Raw genomic sequence first — 21,586 nt, 5'->3', positions numbered from 1 at the left:
GAGGCGTTAGTAGTAAAAAAAAACAATTAAAAAATAAATCTTAAATTAGAAATTAGACATGCCTCCTACCCAAATCGCCATTACAATTGAATAGTTTCCATTAATAAATTCAAAGTTTAGTGATGTGAATTACCAATTAGTTTTGATGTGAGTACATTTTCTATTTTAAATTGGATTGCAAAAATTATGATTTTGACATGTATTATATACATTTTCTAGTTTAAATTGGGTATTACAAAACCAATATATTATTTTGGTAATTTTTCAATAAAAAAAACATTGAAGACATTTCAAATGCCATGACCATGAGATGAGGGTCAATGATAGATTGACGGTTGACGGTGAGTTAGTATGGAGACAATCAGGCAAGTCTAATTCTCTTGAATTTGGAGGCAAGTCTAATTCCATTTTCAAATGGGGTTAAGTAAAAAAAACCCATAAAATTAAAACTGTTATGCCGGAAATGTCATAACAATATCGGGAGACTGTAGTTTTCTGACTTTTCTTGTTTCCACTTCAATGACTTACACGTTGTTGACAGTTCGATTATGAAAGTTTAATTATTTCAATGACGACGCCTTTTTGTCTCTCAATTTCTAGTACTAATAATATTCCCAGGAGTTTGTTGTTACATAAGATAAATCGTGTGGTGGCCGAGATTTTCTATAGTTGACGCTGGGAGGTATGCGGGTACGCTGTGTATACGTACTAGATACAATATTTTCTTTGGCACGGTTTATATGTGATCGACAATTTATGTGATCGAAAAAGTTTTGGCAAGATTCTAGAAGGAGTTTATTTTATCTATTTGTCAAAAAACTGTCATTTCATGTTTGCACTCAAAACATACAAATGATTTTTTACTTACTATTCCGATAGAAGGACTTGGACATCTTATGTCGCCGGTAAAGTATTGTTTTATTTTTCGATACCGTCTCATTATTTTTTGTACTATGGTGATATGTTCTATTTCTAAAAAGAATAAACTGGATGCTTTCGGAGACTATGCAATACATTTTAGATATTTTTCAGATTTCAAATATCGACATGATTATGTTAAAATTTTATGTAATGTATTTTGAAAGGCTGGGGTACAAGTGAAGAATGAGGCTCCTATCAATTTTCTCACTGATCCGAATGAGGGAATATTGGTGTTTTGGTCTACGAATGTATTGATTTATAGTTGGTCTGAAATGAAGCATATGTTTATTGATGTAATTGGAGCATTTTAGTGCAAAATTTGGGAATGAAGTCTTTGAAGTGGGAGAATAAGCTAATAGAGCAACGATAGGAAAGATTGAGAAACACAACAATACTTGTAGGGCTAGACCAGATTGTTTCATTCCATTTGGTTTCAACACTTCGATTTCTTGGCACAACATTTTGTTGAATTCTTTTAGAATTTACAAAAAGTTATGGATAGTAACGTAATGATAGGTTGTGTTCTAATGAGTTTGCATTTCGAAGGATACGATTTACCACTTATAAAAGACTTGCGGTGTAGTTTGTTGCACGATTGTCTTAATTATTTGTAAAATTTGTTATTATTATTAATAAAATTTTCACTTAAAATAAATATATATATATTTTCCACCATCCTTTTTTCGACAGGTAGCTAAGACTTTTGATTGGCATTTCCGCAGTGTTCTCTAGGGTATTGTGGTTTCTGATGGTCTTGATTTTGGTGATTTGCAGTAACGTTTATCGACACTCCCATCATGTCTTGGTTAGGCATTTATTGTGCCATTGATGTCTCTTGAGGTTTAATACAAGTGTATTTGTGGCTTTTTTGCCGATTATTTTTGTTGTCCGGGGTGGCCGATGAACTGGTATGTGAAACCTATCGCACAGGCAGAACCATACATTCTCCTCAAACACGGTTTTTTAGAATTGGACAGAGTAATTGTTTGATCGAGCAACTAACACATTTTTTAGTAGTTCCATATCTAAGTCGATTACGTACTGTTATCATCAGTGAATTCATAGTGCAAGCTAGAGATTAAAGAGATGTTCAATGTGAAACTTCTTCGAAAAACAAGACCCGGGAATTTCAAAGTAGAGAGAACAAATTGTCTCTTCTGATCGCCTTTGCCAATGACAAGCCAAAGGACATTTTCAAATTTCAATTCCCCTCTCTTCTAGGTGATTGCAAAACAGCAGCAATCAATGTCATGCATGATGCCATGGCCACTTTGGCAAAGGAAAAACGAAGAAAACCGGTGAGAGTAAGCTCGCCAGTAAGCTAACAGGGGCTAACCCCCTAACTTTCTAAGAAAAAAAAACTACTAAATATCTCTATAATGTTATGTATAGTAAAAAAGACATTGGTTTTTTTTATTAACATCCCCTCACCTAAAATCCTGGTTCCGCCCGAGTAAGTTTGGTGTCTAGTAAAGCAATAACTAATAATACCACCATAGAAGTGTATAGAACACCTGTGATTAAACAATATTAGCTTCACGATTCATGAAATGATTTCCTTTACAAAATGACTGCTACATGTTCCAAGCCCTTTAATTAAGGCCATTACAGGAATTAGGTTACCCTACAGTCTCCGACACTCCCCTTCTGGTTATGGACTGAGCTACTCAACGTTCAATTACACCGTACCTTCGACAAAGAGAGCACTCCCTATGAAGCTAAACAAATACCAACAATGTCGTGACCTCAGATGGCGCATATAATCCTCCATATCCATGCTGTACTAGTTGATACATTACTTGCAATGAGAAATTCAGTTTCGAAGTCAAACTTCAAAAAAATGGAAGCTTTGAGGACAACCATACGATCCTAGTGTATTCAAAGCCTCCTGTGGACATTTGTTGGCACGCATGCAAAGAGGCTATTAGATTTAAGAAGGTCAAAATTCCCGGTGGTGCAACAGAGGCTCTGAAGTTCAAGTTTAATGCAGGGATTCGGGCTGCTGCCACATTCCCTCTTCACACATCTTCCTTCCAAAGAATCAAGGGATGTTCTGATGATAGACAAAGTTTAGCATTAGAATCTCTACCTTCACTCCTTCAGTAGCTACTGTTCCACCTTTTTTTTTGGTATTGGTTTTAAGCAGGGAGTTACTATTTTGAACCAGTAGTCATGGCCTTTATTTGTTAGGACTAGCAAGTTGTTACTTGCGAGGAGAAAAGACTTGCCTAAGAGTCTAAGACCCAGCCTTTTTTGGCCTTAGGTTATAGATGAAAGTAGCCATAATCCAGTGCTTGGAATGGTTTACATATCTTTACATATGCAAACCATTGTGTATGAAAATATGAAATGTAGAATAGTGAAAATGGGTTGGTCTTTATGTGTTTTTTCACAATTCACAATCTAAAAATTTTGTGGTGTTGAAGGCAAAGGCATACATGATACATCTAAGTATCAATTGACTTTTCTTTTTAATATCTATCATTACAATTTACATCTTCTTATCACATGAATATCAATAGACTGCAGCACTGCTGCAGCAATATTATCTGCTCTGAGAAACTTTGGATATTCTTTAGTTACATATGTAAGTCAGATATGAAATCAAAGCAGCATACACCTCAGCATGTACCCCCAAGATATATCCTAACAAACAAAAATACGAGCCTCCTCACTAGGCAAAAATCAAAACAGGAAACCACTAACAAATAAACAGATCCACAAAATCTAGCTGATTGCATATATAGCAGGCAAAATAAATCAAACTAATGTCACGCATGATGCCACCTCCACTTTCTGGGAACAAGAAAAACAAAAAAAATAGGGGGAAAGAAGTCCAGTGAGTTTGATACACAGTCAAAGTAATAGCACCATACCATCAAGTGAACCTAGATTAGACAATAGTAGCTGCAAGATTAACCAAATGAATTACCTTCCAAAATGGCCACTAAATGTGCCGATACCCTGTAAAGAATGGGTGTGCAAGGGCTTCTCGAGCAGTCAATCTCTCAGAGGGTTTGTATTTGACGAGGCATTGCAAAAGGTTAAAATGATCACAAAACTCCGGATAATGGGCAAATTGCACAAAAAGATCCTGGCAGTCAGATTATAACCTCAAAACATGTTGAAAAGACAAATCTGAACCAGAAGGCCAACAAAAACTACATCCATTAAGTCCAGCCAACCCCTGAACATATTTTACGATCTTCGTCGAACCAAACTCTGCCCATTGTGCTGAAGTCCGTTTGAAGTGCTTCTTCCCACTAGAGCAAACATATTTACACAAAGGACTTTAGTACTAACAATAATCTCAAATTGACAGCTAGACAAAATGGAGAAACAAGCAATGAAAAACATTTGGAACGTGACCAAGGAGATGCATACCTGGCATAGATATATTTATCCAACATATCCTCTGGTACTGGGCCTAAAATTTTTGCATTATGGCAAGGTGCTCAAACAAATTCGTGGTTGGAAAAAACGACCAAAGAAAAAGAAGATAGTAATAATCTTTAGAATTTCTTCAAATCTATCCAACACTCAAATTTCCTAAAAATGGTAAAGAACCATGGGGAGAAATATTACAGAGATAATCTCGAACAAAACAACCAACACTCCACATATCACATGGAGAATTCCATCCAAGACCTGTTACAATAACCACATTAAGACAGTCCTAAGAGCAAGTCCAATGAAGGGCTGCTAAACCCTTGCAACATAAGATTTTTAGGGTTTTATCTATACCTTGCCGGCCAAATATGAAAGGCCAAAACCTTAAATTTCATTCCAATCGCCTTTTTATGTTTTGAAGTGCTAAATCATACGGACGACATAGTTTTTGCCGTCCATCCATTATTTTATAACTTGAGTCGATTTTTTTTTTAACTCATGACACGGTTTTTGCTGTCCGTCGAAATTTAACACATGGATGGCAAAAACTATACATTCCGTCTCGAAATTTATTGTGGTAGTTGCTAGACAATGCCACAAATTTGATTGGATTTATCACACCAGCCAAATTTAAAACCCTTCTAACAATCCCATTGGAATGACATTTTGGTGTTTGGGAATGCTATATGGCCCATTAGCAACCTATATAGCACCCCATAGGACTTGTTCTAAGGGAACAACTTAGTGCGGAAATCACTTAAAAGTTAAAATGAAAATAGATGTCATGCATAACATACGAAGCAAAATCTTAGGTGCATGATAGGGAACTGTACCAATAAGAAGATCAAACAACCGGAGCTGCCAAAATCTATCAGTTTAATCCCATTTGAATTGGGCAAATCCTTTAAGAGAACCAAAGCATTGGATGAAATAGAAATATGTCAACATTTAGGGTTAAACAGCAAATACTCAAATAATATGAAAGAACCCAAACAAAAAAAAAAAAAAAAGAAGAAAAGAAAACTAGCAAAACTTAAACGAGGAGAAGGTAATACATACTCCTACAGAAAATACCTTATCAATGATCAAATTTACAATATCTGGTGATGTAAAAAGGACGTTTTGAGGCTTCAAATCGCCATGTATGAAACATCATGAATAACTGTCACCATCAACACAAACCATCTGAGGAGAGCACCATGTATGAGACGATTATTTACTTAAACAATGATCTCAACTAATTAAGTAAAGCTTGAAAACGAAAAATATAAAATGGAAGATAATGAATCATTACGCACAAGAAACACACTCCAACAGTTGCCTGCCAAGCTCCCTCCATACATTAAACGAAAGATTCATAAATTCCCTTTTCAGCAGAAGATAAAATAAAGGAGGACCAAGCTTCTCATATACCTGTTATCACTTAAAACAAATGGAAGGGAAGTCAAGACTATATACAAATAATAAACAAATATTTTGTCATAAAATTTTTACGTACTTTAGACAGAAGTACATAAAAATTTATTGAAATTCAAAAATCAACTAAGAATATTTAAAGATAGAAGGACATGTCTTCAATCGTCAGGTTGCACTTGATCTCCAATCCCCTCAAATAATTGGTTTTCAATAAGGAGTTCATTCTCATTCATCATCTTGATCGTTAAAAAATTCAGCAAAACGTTGGTATAGGGGGACGTGATCTTCCCTTATATCGTAGCAAGTGCTTTCTCTCCTGTCATATTTTAAAAATGTGTAAATCATATGTGTATTAACTAAAATGGTGGCATGTAGATAGAATATTTGTATATATAATTTGGTAGTACCAACATTCTTGATAGAGAGTTCCAAATAGTTTCCTCGGCTTGTACCTGATTTGCTTCATTATCTCATGCAAACCCTGTAATTGACATCAATTTTTGTACATCCTCTTTGATTTTTTCCATTGACGAACCGACTTGTAGTACAGTGACTTGAGACGTCGACACAACATATGCAACTCACTTTATTGGCGATACGAAAAGAAATAATTCTAAAGCCCCTTCTATTTATATTGTGTTCTAGCTCTCTCAATGTGTCCACCAAAACAGAATCCATTTCAGTTGTCCATATAACATGACGATGTGGTTGGAAAGTTGGCATACATGTCTAAATAAGTATTAACACCAAATATTTATATATATAAGTATTTCATATAACTAAATAATGTTTAACAAAGCAAAAACACAAACTAATAAACTACCATCATTATTACATCAATTATTTTAAAGACTTAATAAATTAAATAAATTAAAAAACTACTTATTAGCCTAAGTAAGGTAACTATCTCCTAAAGCCAACTAGAAATAAAAAGTTTAACGAACCTAAAACCATAAATCCTAAATGTGAAACAAGTGTTTTTCACACTACTTTATTCTACTAAACTGTAGTTCTTTAGCTTTTACCAAATACCAACTAAAATTGAGATGGATATGACATCGAGTGGTAATTAAACTTCCTAATTAATGAGCCATCGTTGACATTGATGTTCGTCCGTATTGAGAAATATTCTCTACTTCTCAACATCTTGAGCAAACCATTCCATAGCTTCAATTTTAATATCTTCATCCACATCAACAAAAGCTTTTATAGCTTCCCACAAAAGAGCCCAGAGAGAATCATCCATTTCATTTGTCGACTCTATAACAGCTGTAATGCGACAAATTTTCTTACGTATTCCAACCATCTCACGTTGCACTCTTGCAATTATAGACCGATAACCCTTTAGTTTGTCATTTGGTTGAGCAAGGATTGGGTTGGATGAGGACGAATCAGGAGTAGGCGGCACTGTGTCCTCATCCCCATCATTATCATCGGCATCCTACATGTTTACATTATCTTCCATATCATCATTAACATGCATGCCTTCATCAGCCATGGTTGTAGTTTTGTCTCTCTCAAACCATTTGCTTGATCATTCCCTACCACTTTAATTTTGTTGGTGTATAATTATTAATTTCCTTGCCCTTTAGTTTTTTCAAATATTTCTTTTCCTGTCAAATATGAAATAACAAGTGTTAAATGTTTACTTCTTATTGTATATTGGGAAAACAAATATGACACGTAATACATAAAACTAATACCTTCAAAACATCAACCCAAACAATAAAAATTTCTTATGGTCATCCCAGCCAAAACCACTCAAACCTAGTAATTCCTGCACTTCACTCACAATTATCTTCCATGTCTTCAAACGGTTTTCGACATGGGTACTTGTGATTTTCATTCTGCATATGTGCAACACATTGTTAAGCACCGATGTATATGCTATAACTTTCCAACCCCTTGGCCTTTGTTACCAAGAGACAATTGTTCACGCAACGTGTCCAACATCACCTGGTCCATCTGGTCATTCCAAAATAGAGGACCGGACTGTTGAAACTCTGGCCCAGATTCAGATTGGATTCGATACCTATTTAATAATATAGTCGAAAATGCATTCAAGTTCCTGTCTAGTATAAAAGGGCAATCAAGTTTCTGTCTAGTATAAAAAGGCATTCAAGTTCCATACCTAACACTAATAACTTGATGAACAGTTATACTTTTCAATAAGGGCAATCCTTTTATACTAGACAGAAACTTGATTGCCCTTTTATACTAAACAGGAACTTGAATGCATTTTTGACTATTTTATTAAATAGGTATAGAATCCCAATCTGAATCTAGGCCAGAGTTTCAACAATCCGGTCATCTATTTGAAATTACCAGAAAGACCAGGTGATGTTGGACACATTGCGTGAATAATTGTCGCTTGTTAACAAAGGCCAAGGGGGATGGAAAGTTGTAGCATATACAACGATGGTTAACAATGTGTTCCACATATGCAGAATGAAAATCACAAATACCCATGTCAGAAACCGTTTGAAGACATGGAAGAAAATCGTGAGCGGAGTGCATGAATTACTAGGTTTGAGTGGTTTTGGTTGGGATGACCGTAAGAAAATTGTTATTGTTTAGGCTGATGTTTTGAAGGTATTAGTTTTATATATTACGTGTCATATTTGTTTACCCAATATACAATAATAAGTAAACATTTAACACTTGTTATTTCATATTTGACAGAAAGGAAACATTTGAAAAACTTAAGGGCAAGGAAATTGATAATTATGCAGAACTTCTTGAAGTGGTAGGGAATGATCAAACAAATGGTTTGAGAGAGACAACTACAACCATGGCTGATGAAGACATACATGTTAATGATTATACGGAAGACAGTGTGAACATGGAGGATGCCGATGATAATCTGGGGATGAGGACACAGTGCTGCCTACTCCTGATTCATCCTCATCCAACCCAATCCTAGCTTGCTCAACCAAATGACAAACTAAAGGGTCGTCAACTGTGATTGCAGGGGTGCAACGTGCAATGGTTGGAATGCGCAAGGAAATTAGTGCAAATGCTATGGAGTCGACAAATGAAATGAATGACTCTCTTTGGGCTCCTTTGAGGGAAGCTCTAAAAGTCTTTGGTGATGTGGATGAAAATATTAAAATTGAAGCTATGAAGTGGTTTGCTTAAGATGTTGAGAAGCGGAGAGTGTTTTTCAATATGGACGAACATTAACATCAACGATAGCTCGTTAGGAAGTTTAATTATCACCCGATGCCATATCCATCTCAATTTTAGTTAGCATTTGGTAGAAGTTAAGAAACTACAGTTTAGTAGAATAAAGTAGTATGAAAAACACTTGTTTCACATTTAGGATTTATAATTTTTAGGTTCGTTAAACTCTTTATTCCTAGCTGGCTTTAGGAGATGGTTACCTTGCTTAGGCTAACAAGTAGTTCTTTAATTTATTTAATTTATTAAGTCTTTGAAATAATTGATGTACTAATGATGGTTGTTTATTAGTTTGTGTTTTTGCTTTGATATATATATATATATATCGGTTACGTCTATATACAGAAATGACATACATAATCCAAAAATGAATTTACACATTGCACTAGGGGCTGATTTTTGGTAGAGATGACCTCCATACCATGGATAATATATCCATAAAAAATTAGTTCAATTGGATGTGTCTAGTCTTGTCAAAAGAGTGTTAAAATTTTGGACCGTCGGATAAATTTCAAACTTGAAATTTATATATAAAAATTTGGTGTTAATACTTATTTAGATAGGTATGCCAACTTTCCAACCATGTTGTCATGTTATGAGGGCAGCTGAAATGAACTCTGTTTTGGTGGACACATTGAGAGAGCTGGAAGACAATATAAGTAGAAGGGGATTTAGAATTATTTCTCTTCGTATCGCCAACAAGGTGAGTTGCATATGCGGTGTCGACGTCTCAGGTCACAGTATTACAGGTTGGGTTCGTCAATAGAAAAAAATCAAAGAGGATGTACAAAAATTGATGTTAATTACAATATTTGCATGGGATGATGAAGCAAATCAGGTACAAGCCGATGAAGCTATTTGGAGCTCTCTCTATCAACAATGTATGTACTACCAATTATATATACAAATATTCTATCTACATGCCATTTTAGTTAATACACATGATTTACATATTTTGTAAATTTGACAGAAAGAAGGCACTTCTTACGATATAAAGGAAGATCACTTCTCCTATACCAACGCTTTGCTGAATTTTTTAACAATCAAGATAATGAATGAGAATGAACCCCTTATTGTAAACCAACTATCTAAGGAGATTGGAGATCAAGTATAGCCTGACCATTGAAGACATGTCCTTCTATCTTTAAATATTTTTAGTTGATTTTTGAATTTCAATAAGTTTTTATGTATTTTTGTAAGTATGTAAAATTTTTATGACATAACATTTGTTTATTATTTTTATGCTACAACTCTTTTTAAATAAATTGATGTTCTATAATTTTGACAATGCCCATTTTATATGTTAGCTTAGTTATATTAGATTGATGATGTATAATATGTTGTAATGTATGAAATTTGATCACATTTATTGTGTTTTGGAATGACTATTATTTTGGTTTTGTGAAATACTTGAGCAAAAAAAATTAACAAATATGGTATGAGAAATTGATAATTCTTTGCAGCCAAACAACATGTGGGAAATTGATAGTAAGAATTATCGAAAATTCTCACAATTTGCCAAACAATCATAATTCTCGCATAATCATGTTCTAACTCTCACGATAATTCCATTTCTCATTTCCAAACGCACCCTAAGTATTAATGTGTCTATTTTTTTGTATATACTACCCAGCATAATATTAGGACTTGATGTGGCAAAAATAATACACCTAATATAATAGGCTAGATTGATAACTCTTAAGGCCCAAAAACAATAACACTGTTGGGCTTTAGCAATTACTTATTATAAGACCCAACAATTGAAAGAGGATGATGTCATCGTCTTCTTCAACAATCAACACGACTAAATCTAAAAACAACAACAATCACAAAACACTAAAGTAAAGTTTTACCTAAAAACTCAAGTGATGACATACCATATGAAATAATTAATAATCACTATTCTATCATAACTAATTCAAACACATTTCCTAGCTCCCTTCCCAAATCATATGTAATGCCAATTTCTCGACCCGTAGACTCTTTACCCCATGACTTGTTTACTCTACTAGTCCCATGATTCAATCTATAATCAATCGAAAATGGGTTCAACTTTTTCGTCTTCTACTTCTTTTTCCGATCTACTCACAACAATCACCCATATCTCAAAATTAGGAAAACCCAATTCGTATTCAAGCTCCTAGATCCAATGAACCACCAAAATAGACACAATTCAGCCAAAATTTTAACAATTTTTAAAAAAAAACTTTTGTACTTTAAATGGAAATGGTGTCAATATAAATCAAAACTAACCAACCCCCAGACCGAAATTAACCTTCACTAATTACACATCACCACTTAACTGACAGAGTATAACAAAAATTGAAAAATAATACATTGATACAATTGTTACAGAAAATAATATGTTGATACAAGTGTTAAGAGAACCTAAATACGTTGAATATTTTTGTAATTAAGCTTTAAATGCATATTTACTTCAATTGATATGACATAGCAGAATTAAAGCAGTCGAAAAATAAATAAATAAAAATAGAGAAGTATGCAGTAGGATACGTAAGAGATGTAACTTGCCTTCACCAAGTTGTCTAATAACTGTATCTGCAGTAACATAGAAATACAATAAGTAACATATCCTCGCAATAACAATAAGTAGTATAAACTGGTAAAGCAAACACTTACAGCGAGAATGTAAAAGCTCCCCAATGCTAAACAAGTAATGTCTCCTCGTAGTTGCCTCCATTTTTCTGTTGCTCAAGCTGAATTGAATGGTAATTAACCTAGTGACAGAAGCAAGGGAAACATAATCAAATCGCCAACCAAAATGCTAAAAGATTACGTAAAATGCAAATAATATTCCACGTAAAACCAATAGTTTGCTTCGTAAATGATAAAACAAGTGACTAGTGACAAAGTACACTCGAAGATATGTCAGTGATATAAAAGACTAAAAAACAAAATTTTATAATGACTCAAAAGTAGTGATGTCCAATTGTCCAAATGAGTACCCAACTTAGTTTGAACTTGATTTTTTGGGTTTTGAATGGGTATCGGATTACTCAAACTCAAACCGATTCTTAGCGGGTGGGGTTCGGAGTTGGATATTTTATTGAGAAATGTGACTAAACACTTTTCTAATTCTATATTTTAGATACCCATTGGACTCAAATTTCGAATAGGATAAGACTTGATATAAATGAAAAAAAAAATCAAATAATAAAAAAATTATTTAAAATATATATCTACATTTTATTTTATTTTTCAGTTATTCACTAATTTTTCAAACAAACTAATTTTCTAATAAATTTGGAAGTAATTGTCATCTATATTCGGACATAATTTTTTCACATACTCTAAAAATTGATAGACTCAGAAGGAACTATAAACTCATTAACACACATTAGATCACGTGCAATTGCCGAAAAAATTAAAAGCCCTTACACAAGTCTTTCAAAAATCTAATATATTAAATAATTCATCATTATAAATATAAATGAGATAATAATCCAAATATTTCTTTAACTCATTCTTTTCATGGGATTATTAGTTGGTAATTGAAACTAAATTTGGGGTTCAGTTTCAAGCATTTTAACCTTTTTAATAGGTTTAGAGCTAAATTATTATGTCGGTTTGGGTTTTAAAGAGTGACAAAATCCTACCCTATGTATTTTGGTCTTAGTTTGAATTCGGATTCGGTGGTGCTGGATTTTCTTTTTCGAGGGGTGAATTCAGATTCGGTGGTGTTGGGTTTTTTTTTCAGGGGTTCGAGCAAGATGGACATTCCTACCCAAAAGTAGTGTTTTATTTTCTTATTCTCAGATGGAATAATGGGATTTGTAACTCTAAACAGATCCAGACGTCGTTCGGATGATATTTGGCAAATCAAAGGCCACGCTCATACAACAATTAGGTAGGAAATTTTCAAGACAAACAAGTAGTAAAAAATAACTAAATAAAAATATACCTCGGTTGTTGGAGAAGCACCTAAAGTCCCCATGTATAATTTTGTGTGTCCCTGTCTCCATGATTGGACGATAAAAAACATTGGGCTGGTAATATATGCATTATGCACCGACATTGATCAAAATCTAGGCCCAAAATATCAATGCACTGCTGGAAAAAAACCTCCAAAGCGGAAAGGCCGATATATAGAGCCCTTCCTTTTCGGCGTTATATTCAACAACAAACTTACGGATCCTAATCTCCAACACCTTGGGTATAGCTAGCTGGAGCATTGAAGTATACTGTATACATAGTTACATACTATTCCATATTTTCATCTATAAAACATGCCAATTGTATGGCTTTTCATAACACTAGTTGGTGACTTGGTTTATTTTTTTCCCACAACTAATCGTAAAGTTTACAGCCACTTGTTGGACAGCAAATTTTCTCTATGTAGCTAGTTTATGTTTTATGTAGGCTCATGTGTATTTGCATAACAAAAACCTTTAGACTAGGGATCAACGAATAATTTTGTAAAATTTTGAGGACACAAAAAATAGAAGGTTTAGTAAAAATATATAATTTCAAAATGCAAAATAATACCCACGAGAAATTGAATCGAGAATTTGAGATGATTTGAGAAATAAATCCGACAAAATATCTAAATAATAAAAGAAATGATTGAGAAATTGAGAAAATTTGAAAAGTTTATTGAAAAAAGACTAAATAAATTACTCATTTTAAATAAAAGTATGGACTTAGATTACGTTACAGAGTCCATAATCCAAAATGTTAAAAATAACTTATAAATTAATGGGCCAAATGTGTTTTTTTATACTAAATACTAATGGCCAAGTTAAATATCAAGCATTTAACAAAACTTTTGGCTAGATAATACATACTTGGTCAAAACGTTTCACGAACAATTCTAATCTTGCACCGAAAAAAATGGGTTTTTATAAACCTAAAGTAAAGTAAAATAGCTTCAAAGTTCAAAAATACATTTTCCTACCTTGAATCTAACTTTTTTCCCTTTTAACATGCAACATAAAAATCCAATGATCAATTGCTGAGTACTGAATGCTAATACACCATTACTTCATTTTAAATAAACAAACTCATAAAAGAAATACACAATGTTTAAGTCTCATTGGACTAAAAAAAAATATTTCATTGTGGGGGAGAGATATCCCAGAGGACATATATACTAATCTAAACCGAAAGCCAAGATTTTTCTTCTTTGATTTTCCTCATATCCAAACACATAAATTAAAGCTCAACCCCCTCTTAATTCCTCTCCAAAGAAATCTCAATTGGGAACTGTGTTCATTTTCCTCACTTTGTCCACCTCACTCCCTCACTCCTCTCTCTACTTACCATTATTTAAGAACAATATGTTGGATCTTCTCCATTAAATATGTTTAAAAGAAAGTAAAAATTTATGATACACATATTTTCACAATTAACAAGAACATTGGACAACTAATCTGTACTTTTCTTTTTATTTTACCTATGTTGCTTTTGTTTCTGTTGTTGCTCTTGCTGTTTGATCAGGAGCCGAGCGTAAAGAAGCTCGTTCCATGAGTCAGGTACTCCTGGAAGACACCAATGACTGCAGTCTTGGAACCTTAATGGAGACTTCCTCTCCTCTGCCGACAAATTCTGTTTCCGATAAACTGATGGATGAGCATCCTTTCGAAAATCAGTCATTCTGGTAATGTTTAGATAGGCAACTGGTGTTTTCATATTCTTCAGTACTTTCTCCAAAACTCTCATCTTCGGAGGGTACTTTGACAGATATGTATTGTTCTTGATTGGTTCAGTCTCATCGTTGCATTGCCCACCAGAATTCCACTGTCCACCCCTGGAATACCAAAAGAAAAACATTAAAACTTGTTCATTTTCTTATCTCAGAACTTCAATGTGGATGAACTAATATGACGAAGTAAACTGATATGCATTCACAAACTAAACCATTCACATAATACAGGTAGCTCGACTATAAGTCTAAGCATTCAAAACTAATTATATTCTTGACTCAATACCTGAAATGGGAAGCCGAATAGCCCCTAAACAAAACCAGGGACTTGGTAGGATTTATATTTGCGTCGACCCATCTTGCCCATGTAGTCAGAGCTTTCCGAAAGGCCTCAACGACGTTTAAGTCCTCGTAAACATGACTACCTTCTTGGTAATAATCCTTCCTGTAAGATGCAAACATAATTAGCATTTCTACTTTGGTTTATCATTTAACAGTTCATGCTAGTATTGCAAATTTGATTGAGACAGAGATATGCAGAACTGCTCATGGATAAGAAATACAAGTTAAAAAGGAATACCCTTTGGAAGTCTTCTCATGAGTCCACCAGTGTCCAGTATTAAAGACAATGTAATCAGCATCTTTGTATTTAGATGACGAACTCTCAACTAAATCAAGACGAAGGGTTTCCTTCTTTGATCCATCTGTTTCAGGCAATTCCCATTCTTGAACTAGGAATGGCGATCGAAAAAATTCCACAGTGCAATTATAGTCCTATTGATCAAGCCAATTCCAAATCATCAGAAACATATATAACATATCAAACAATTAAATCTAAAACATAATGAAAACTAGTAAAATGGACTAGTAACATACTTTGAAAACAAACAAGTAAGAATGTTCTGTTCTGAATTCGCGTCTACCCGAACCTTCAAACACCTTGGATTTATCACTCACAGAATTTCTAAGAATGCAAATCAATGATTCCCACATATTCCTATTAAGTGAATCGCCAACGAATGCTAATCGCTTTCCTCTCAACAATTCCAACATGTCTTTCCCATTCAACCTTCAATAAGCACAAAATAAACAACAATGTAAATATAATTCAGTAAAATATAACAATGCCTCCAAAACAAAAACATTTATTTATTAAAACCCATACCTCGGGATATTGCAATCTTTGGGCTGCCATCTATATTTCTGAAAATCACGATCAAGCCGACCATTTATGAAACAATTAAATTGTTCATCGATAAGAGGACAAGAACCAGGTGAGTAAAGAGGGTAAGAATCATCCTTTACCCAATTCCCATCAAAGATGTCACAATGCATCAAAGAACTAAAATTTCCCACTTTGTTATTCTTCAATTTCTCATCTTTAGTACTATTATTACCACTAGTTACACTAGAACTAGAACTGTTACTATTGGTTTGTTTCGAAAGTGATGAAGTGTAATTATCCACTCTGCTTTGCTCTGTCACTGTCTTATTCATAGAACTAGTCTCATTCTTCACTCCTGATGATGATGTTGATGATCCATTAACAGTCTGATTCAATACAGGTTGTTGTTTAACATCAGTATGATTTGAAGGGGGAGCTTGTTTTTGTAATTCAGAAGTAGTATTCAAAGATCTAGTGATGTTGGGATTGTTATCTAGCATGGGCACAGATGAATTTGGAAAAAAGGAAGAAAAAAAAGAAGACAATTGAGATCCATAACTAGTACTAGTAGAAGAAGAAGAGAAGATGTTGTTAAACCAAGGAGCAGAAGAGTTAGAAGAAGGACTAAAAGCAATGAAAACAGTACAAGCAATAACAGTGAATAAAAAACCATATGCTACCATTGTTCTTCTTGTTTTAAAAACTGAAAACAAGTTTTTAAAGTCTGACAAAAAACTCCCACCACCTGCATGGATTTGTTTTGCTAGATCAGTCATGGTGGAGATAGATTTCTTTACATAAAACTGTGCAGTGGAAACAAGAGTAGTTTAAGAACAAGTGTAGAAGAAGAAAGATTGATGAATGGAAAATGGAAAGACTGGTGTTGTGTGTGTGTGGTGTAAAGAGGTTTTGAGGTGATGACTGTAGATGAAAATCGATAGTTTGGTTGTATACATTGTCAGTAACTACCCACTTATGTTTCTTAAATCTCATTAATGCCACTACAGTTAGAAATCCTAATCATTAGGTGATCTAGTAGTTAAGGAGTGAGTAATTCTAGCCCATTTTATGGTCAACTAAATTTGACGCAGCCAGAATTCTAAACTAGGAGGTGCGAAATTATGTGCATGTAATTTTTTATTTTTTATTTTTGTCAGTAGGTCTAAATAATAAAATTATGATATTTATTTCAATTTAAAAAACTAAAGTGTATTGACTATTAAAAATTTAATATTGACTGACAAAGTTAACTATTTAAGCAATTAAATCATTAATTTATATTACTATGTCTATAAATATCTACATAATTTATTCCACAAGTCTACAATAATTCAATAAATTATTAACTTCCTATAATACTATAAGTCTATATAACCCTACTATTATGTGGAAAAAACTATAAAAGATTAATATTAAAAGTACAAAATTACTTTGTTTTGTTTTGTTATATATTTGTTTTTTGTTTTTTTTTTAAGTAGATTTTTTTTTGATAATGATAACGAGTTTTACAAATAATTATGACAAGCGTTATGTTTATATATATCTACATAATTTAGTCCACAAGTCTATAATAATTCAACAAATTGTTAACTTTCTATAATACTATAAGTCTATATAACCCTATTATTATGTGAAGAAAATTATAAAAGATTAATATTGAAAGTAAAAAATTACCTTGTTTTGTTTTGTTTTTTATTTTTTTTAAGTGAAATTTTTATTGATAATGATAACGAGTTTTACAAATAATTAAAACAAACGTGTAATAAGCTGCGTCGCAAAGTCTTTTATGAATTTGTTTTTTGTTTTTTGTTTGGGTTGATGTCTGACGCTTGTTTAAGAATTGAGAGTAAAAGAAATGAGGGAGAGCTTTTACGGGTTTTGTTTTGGTTGATTAGAATTATATGAGGGAGAGACGGGGGTTTGTTATGGTTGATTAGGGCCTTTTAGTTATTTGTTTTTTGTTTTAGTTTCATTAACTCATCAAACCTTCGAAGATACATTTATCCCTCTTTAATGGTTTTCGACTCAAAATAAATGATAATTTTATAAGGGCAAATAGAGAAAAAAAAAAAAAACGTTGGTTTATTGGAATATTTTTTATTAGTTTTTTTTTTCATACTATTTTTTATTATTATTATTATATTCTCACTATAGTTGTGAAAATTTTGAGAGGTGAAATAGTGGAAATTTGTTTAAAAAATTGAAGGGTGCAAATCCTTATAGTTTGAATATTTTTCTAGACAATTAGTTATATGATAGTAGAACTTTTCTAATTTCAGGGGGTGTGACTACCCCACACTCACCCCCATTTATCTATATGTGTTGTTGTTTCATCTTATGGTTTCTCGATTTTATGGAAACACACATAAATCAATGTGATCGAAGATTTGTAGCCGTTAGATCAAATACTTCAAACTAAGTTATTATTATCATTTAACAAAAATACTTCTTCTTAAAATACTTAATTGGAGACCTTTTATTTGTCCACAGCAAAATAAAATTAAAACAGTTCAAAACCAAAAGGCCCATCATGGTAGTGAATGTAAAAATAACTTTAGAGATAGCACAACTGGTCTGATCTTGGGTTTGCTCACCATTGGTCACTAGTTCAATTCCATTCTAAGGCCACTGAGGGCAGTACGGACCGGATACCTTGTTAGCAAAAACAAAAAGAATGTGAAAATAACTTGGAAGCACACTTTGAATTGACTAGGCTGCCTCCATATGTGAATATGTGATCGAGTCCATTTGAATTGACTAGGCTGCCTCTATATGTGAATATGTGATCGAGTTCATCATCCATGTATCCGGCTCTCCAGACGAACTGAACTGTGGGCAAGGGGCATGGGCTCCATCACTTGTGGATTATTCGGCCTAATCACTTGAGATTATATTCAGTAATATCCTAGTACACGTTGTTTTCTGCCGAAGAGTTTGTTTTCATTAGCTTGAAAGCTATAAAGTGTCTAGAGTAGTGGCAAAGAGCAACATTTACATTTGGAGTTGATCTGTCTTCCAAATGAAAAGAACAGGTCTTAAAATAAGGTTGACAGTATATAAGAAAGATTTCGTTGGACTCTTACTGCAAACGTTCCAATAGGTGTCGTTTCTAGTCGGTGGTCTATTTAAACTCTTAATTTAACTAATGAATCAAATGATTTGCTTTCATTCTAAGAATTGACATGGTTTTGACTCTTTGTGACAGATTTGTGGTCGTGATTCATACATCGCCTGACCTTGTTGCCGTTGTGTTTACAATGGCCTACATATGCCAAAAAAATCTTTATCTCCATGTAATTTATCGACATTCAATTAAATCCTTTTGCGGTAAGCAATGCAATTCCTGTGGCAACTTCCCCATCTATTTATGTAACGCCTCAAATCCTGATTCTATGTTCTAACAATATGTACAAAAATTCTCTACTAACGAGTTCGCTTAGGAATGCTCTAAAACTGGATAGATATGGTATTTTTCTTTGGTCCTGAATCATTATAAATAGCAAGCGCGTTATAAACAAAGAGAATTATGTGAAAATGGACTAATCAACAAGTACATATCAAATATCAAATGCCATTTAATTACCAAAAAAAAAAATCAAATAGGGGCTCCATACCATTTAATTCGATGCAAACGCAACTAACAACTTTCTCCCCCACCGACTAAAGTCCCCAAGCAACTCGACCATCAGTTCTCCATTGTGACTTTTGAGTAGAAAGGGACAATTTCATCTTGGACACACACCCCTCTAGTATATGTATGCCATGTGAATCCAACTACTTCATTTTGAGTATATGGCTATATGCACAAGACTTTCTCATTCTGTGTCAACTCTCACACAGTCTATTCCTTTGATGGTCACAAAATTGTTAAACATTTCTCTGGCGTTGAGTGGTTGGTTTCATAATGTTATGAATTTGCATCTTCGTTTCATAGAGCTTTCGTAAAGAATTCCCAATCAAATTTTAGCTCCTTAAAAGTGTCTCATCTGTGTCTTGATTCACTCTTTATGCCCATATGGGCGTGGAAGCTACATTGCCTACTACTATACAAAATTACAAACAGTTAATCTGATTGATGATTGTTTATAGCTAATACAATGCATGTGATCGCTAGCTACCTGTAAATTACTAAAATTGATATAGTCTATAACAAACCATTTTTTTGTGATGTTCATTAACTGTACATGCAGGCAAGCCTACTAGTTGGCCCCAAAACATTTTTGGGATGTTTTGAGGAATTTGTCATTGAAGTTTGCAAGTTGTTTTCTGCAAACTAAAAGCAAAAGCTTTTGCACAGTTAGAAAATCACCGCTACATGGGAACTAAAGCTGTGTACCACGTACCTAGTCCCATGAGAAAAATAGACGTGTATATTAAGTGTGCTGAGCAAAGATTTCTCCTCTCCAAGATTCCCTCCATAATTGTAGCAACAATAAAGTGGAGAGATGAACTTGGGAGGCTAGATGGCAAACATTTGATTAGTGTTTAAAATCCCTGTTGTTAAGCTCATATGTTGAAAAATCATCTTATAACAAATAAATAAAAGGCAGACTTCGATCCACATTTGTTTTTTTTTTGGTGCTAAAGCGTTTGTTTCTTTGATCTTCCAATCGCCAATAATTGGCTACTCATCGACATAGATGATATATATATATAGTCATACTGTCATACACTGATACACATCAATTTCGTTGGAATGTCTAAAATGATTTTTTTTCTGTAGGATTTTCAGTTTAATTTCCAAGTATTATGTACAAAAGTTTCAATACATTTCGAAGCAGTACTAGTGGAATTACCGAAAAGTCCCAAAAAGCATATCACTCAAAATTTCACAGGTTGTAACTTGTCAGTGATTGAGGATTATTCTGTGAAATGGATGACCATACTTATATATAAGAAGGATACTCATACCGTCTTACGATAATGAGGTATGAGGTATCATTCCCTTGCTAAAAGCTTATCATATTGGTTCCATTTCTCACCGACCCACAGCTTTAGAAAGACTGGGAAGGCACGCCTCAGTACATGTGTTGCAAATGAAATATGTGCACGCCAATAATGATAGATATGGACACAATGCTATAACTGGGAATTAGCAAAGTTTGATCAAGTTTGCATTCTGTGTTTATTTCTTGTTTTGCTCATTGTTCAAGACCATATTCAAGTCAGTTCTGGAAAATAAAATATAATCATATTACTTTTTCCTATTTTTGAGTTTATAATACTCAAATTCATATTTGAAATTGTCCCGAGCCTTAAGACCTGTGACTGTATACTATTAAACTAGTATACAATTAAACTAGGTCTTCATAGCATTTCCAATGTAAACAATTTTTTTTCACCTCCACGTAAGACTATTTCTCCTCTTTACTATCTTTGTAGTGAAAAACAATAACAGGTTGCCCAATGCAGAGGTGATTTTAAACTTCGGATGGAATGTTTGATTCCGTCTGAATGTAAAAATAAAAAAAACGCACCGGACGGAATGAAACATTCTGTCTGAAGTTTAAAAAAAATTGAAAAAAGTTGAAAAAACACGCAAGATGGAATGAAAAAACATTCCGTCCGGAAAAAAAAAAACCGAAAAAATTAAAAAAAAAACACACAAGACGGAATAAAACATTCCGTCCGAAACTCACAACTCAGTGAAAATCTCAATAGCAAGTGTTACCCTCGTTCATTGTGACTTAGTCACCGACTTTGTCATTCTTGCATTGGGGAAGGATTTTTTGGTATTCAAAGGTGAAAACTCTCAATTTTCATTCATAGTGACTTGCATTGTAAATGTTCTAATTAAGTCCTAATGGTCCATTAACTCAAAGACGTGACTTGCATTGGGAATGCTCTAAGTC

At 33.5% G+C, this 21,586-nt stretch overlaps 1 protein-coding gene and 1 long non-coding RNA gene across 5 annotated transcripts; both read right to left on the bottom strand.

Annotated features, from left to right (window-relative positions):
* Nucleotides 1-3,636: 3,636 nt before the first annotated feature.
* On the bottom strand, nucleotides 3,637-12,956 carry LOC147485007 (uncharacterized). 4 transcript variants are annotated; one of them, XR_015202188.1, is made up of 9 exons: nucleotides 12,830-12,956; nucleotides 11,548-11,645; nucleotides 11,440-11,466; nucleotides 5,610-5,724; nucleotides 5,386-5,496; nucleotides 5,145-5,213; nucleotides 4,507-4,569; nucleotides 4,306-4,431; nucleotides 3,944-4,184 (listed from the first exon to the last, which is right to left on the bottom strand). It is a non-coding gene; the product is annotated as an uncharacterized LOC147485007 (long non-coding RNA). The 4 variants fall into 4 exon arrangements; XR_015202187.1 differs by lacking the exons at nucleotides 11,440-11,466; nucleotides 12,830-12,956 and adding an exon at nucleotides 3,637-3,717 and having other exon boundaries at nucleotides 3,854-4,184; nucleotides 5,610-5,733; nucleotides 11,548-11,776; XR_015202185.1 differs by lacking the exon at nucleotides 12,830-12,956 and having other exon boundaries at nucleotides 11,548-11,776.
* A 1,067-nt stretch (nucleotides 12,957-14,023) lies between these two features.
* On the bottom strand, nucleotides 14,024-16,728 carry LOC147485006 (protein trichome birefringence-like). The gene is made up of 5 exons (XM_086570891.1): nucleotides 15,735-16,728; nucleotides 15,446-15,638; nucleotides 15,150-15,343; nucleotides 14,856-15,014; nucleotides 14,024-14,674 (listed from the first exon to the last, which is right to left on the bottom strand). Exons 1-5 carry the CDS (start codon nucleotides 16,508-16,510, stop codon nucleotides 14,317-14,319), a joined length of 1,680 nt encoding a protein of 559 aa, XP_086427017.1. The 5' UTR covers nucleotides 16,511-16,728; the 3' UTR covers nucleotides 14,024-14,316.
* Between the last annotated feature and the right edge of the window lie 4,858 nt (nucleotides 16,729-21,586).

Source organism: Coptis chinensis, chromosome 7 (assembly GCF_015680905.1).
Source record: "Coptis chinensis isolate HL-2020 chromosome 7, ASM1568090v1, whole genome shotgun sequence".
Classification (NCBI taxonomy): domain Eukaryota; kingdom Viridiplantae; phylum Streptophyta; class Magnoliopsida; order Ranunculales; family Ranunculaceae; genus Coptis; species Coptis chinensis.
This window is presented reverse-complemented; position numbering and strand designations above follow the sequence as displayed.

Coding starts and splice junctions, on each gene's coding strand:
- LOC147485006 (XM_086570891.1), bottom strand. CDS start 16,510: ATGACTGATCTAGCAAAACAAATCCATGCAGGTGGTGGGAGTTTTTTG. Junction 15,639..15,734: donor AAAGATTGCAATATCCCGAG/GTATGGGTTTTA, acceptor TGCTTATTGAAG/GTTGAATGGGAAAGACATGT. Junction 15,015..15,149: donor CATGAGAAGACTTCCAAAGG/GTATTCCTTTTT, acceptor TGCATCTTACAG/GAAGGATTATTACCAAGAAG.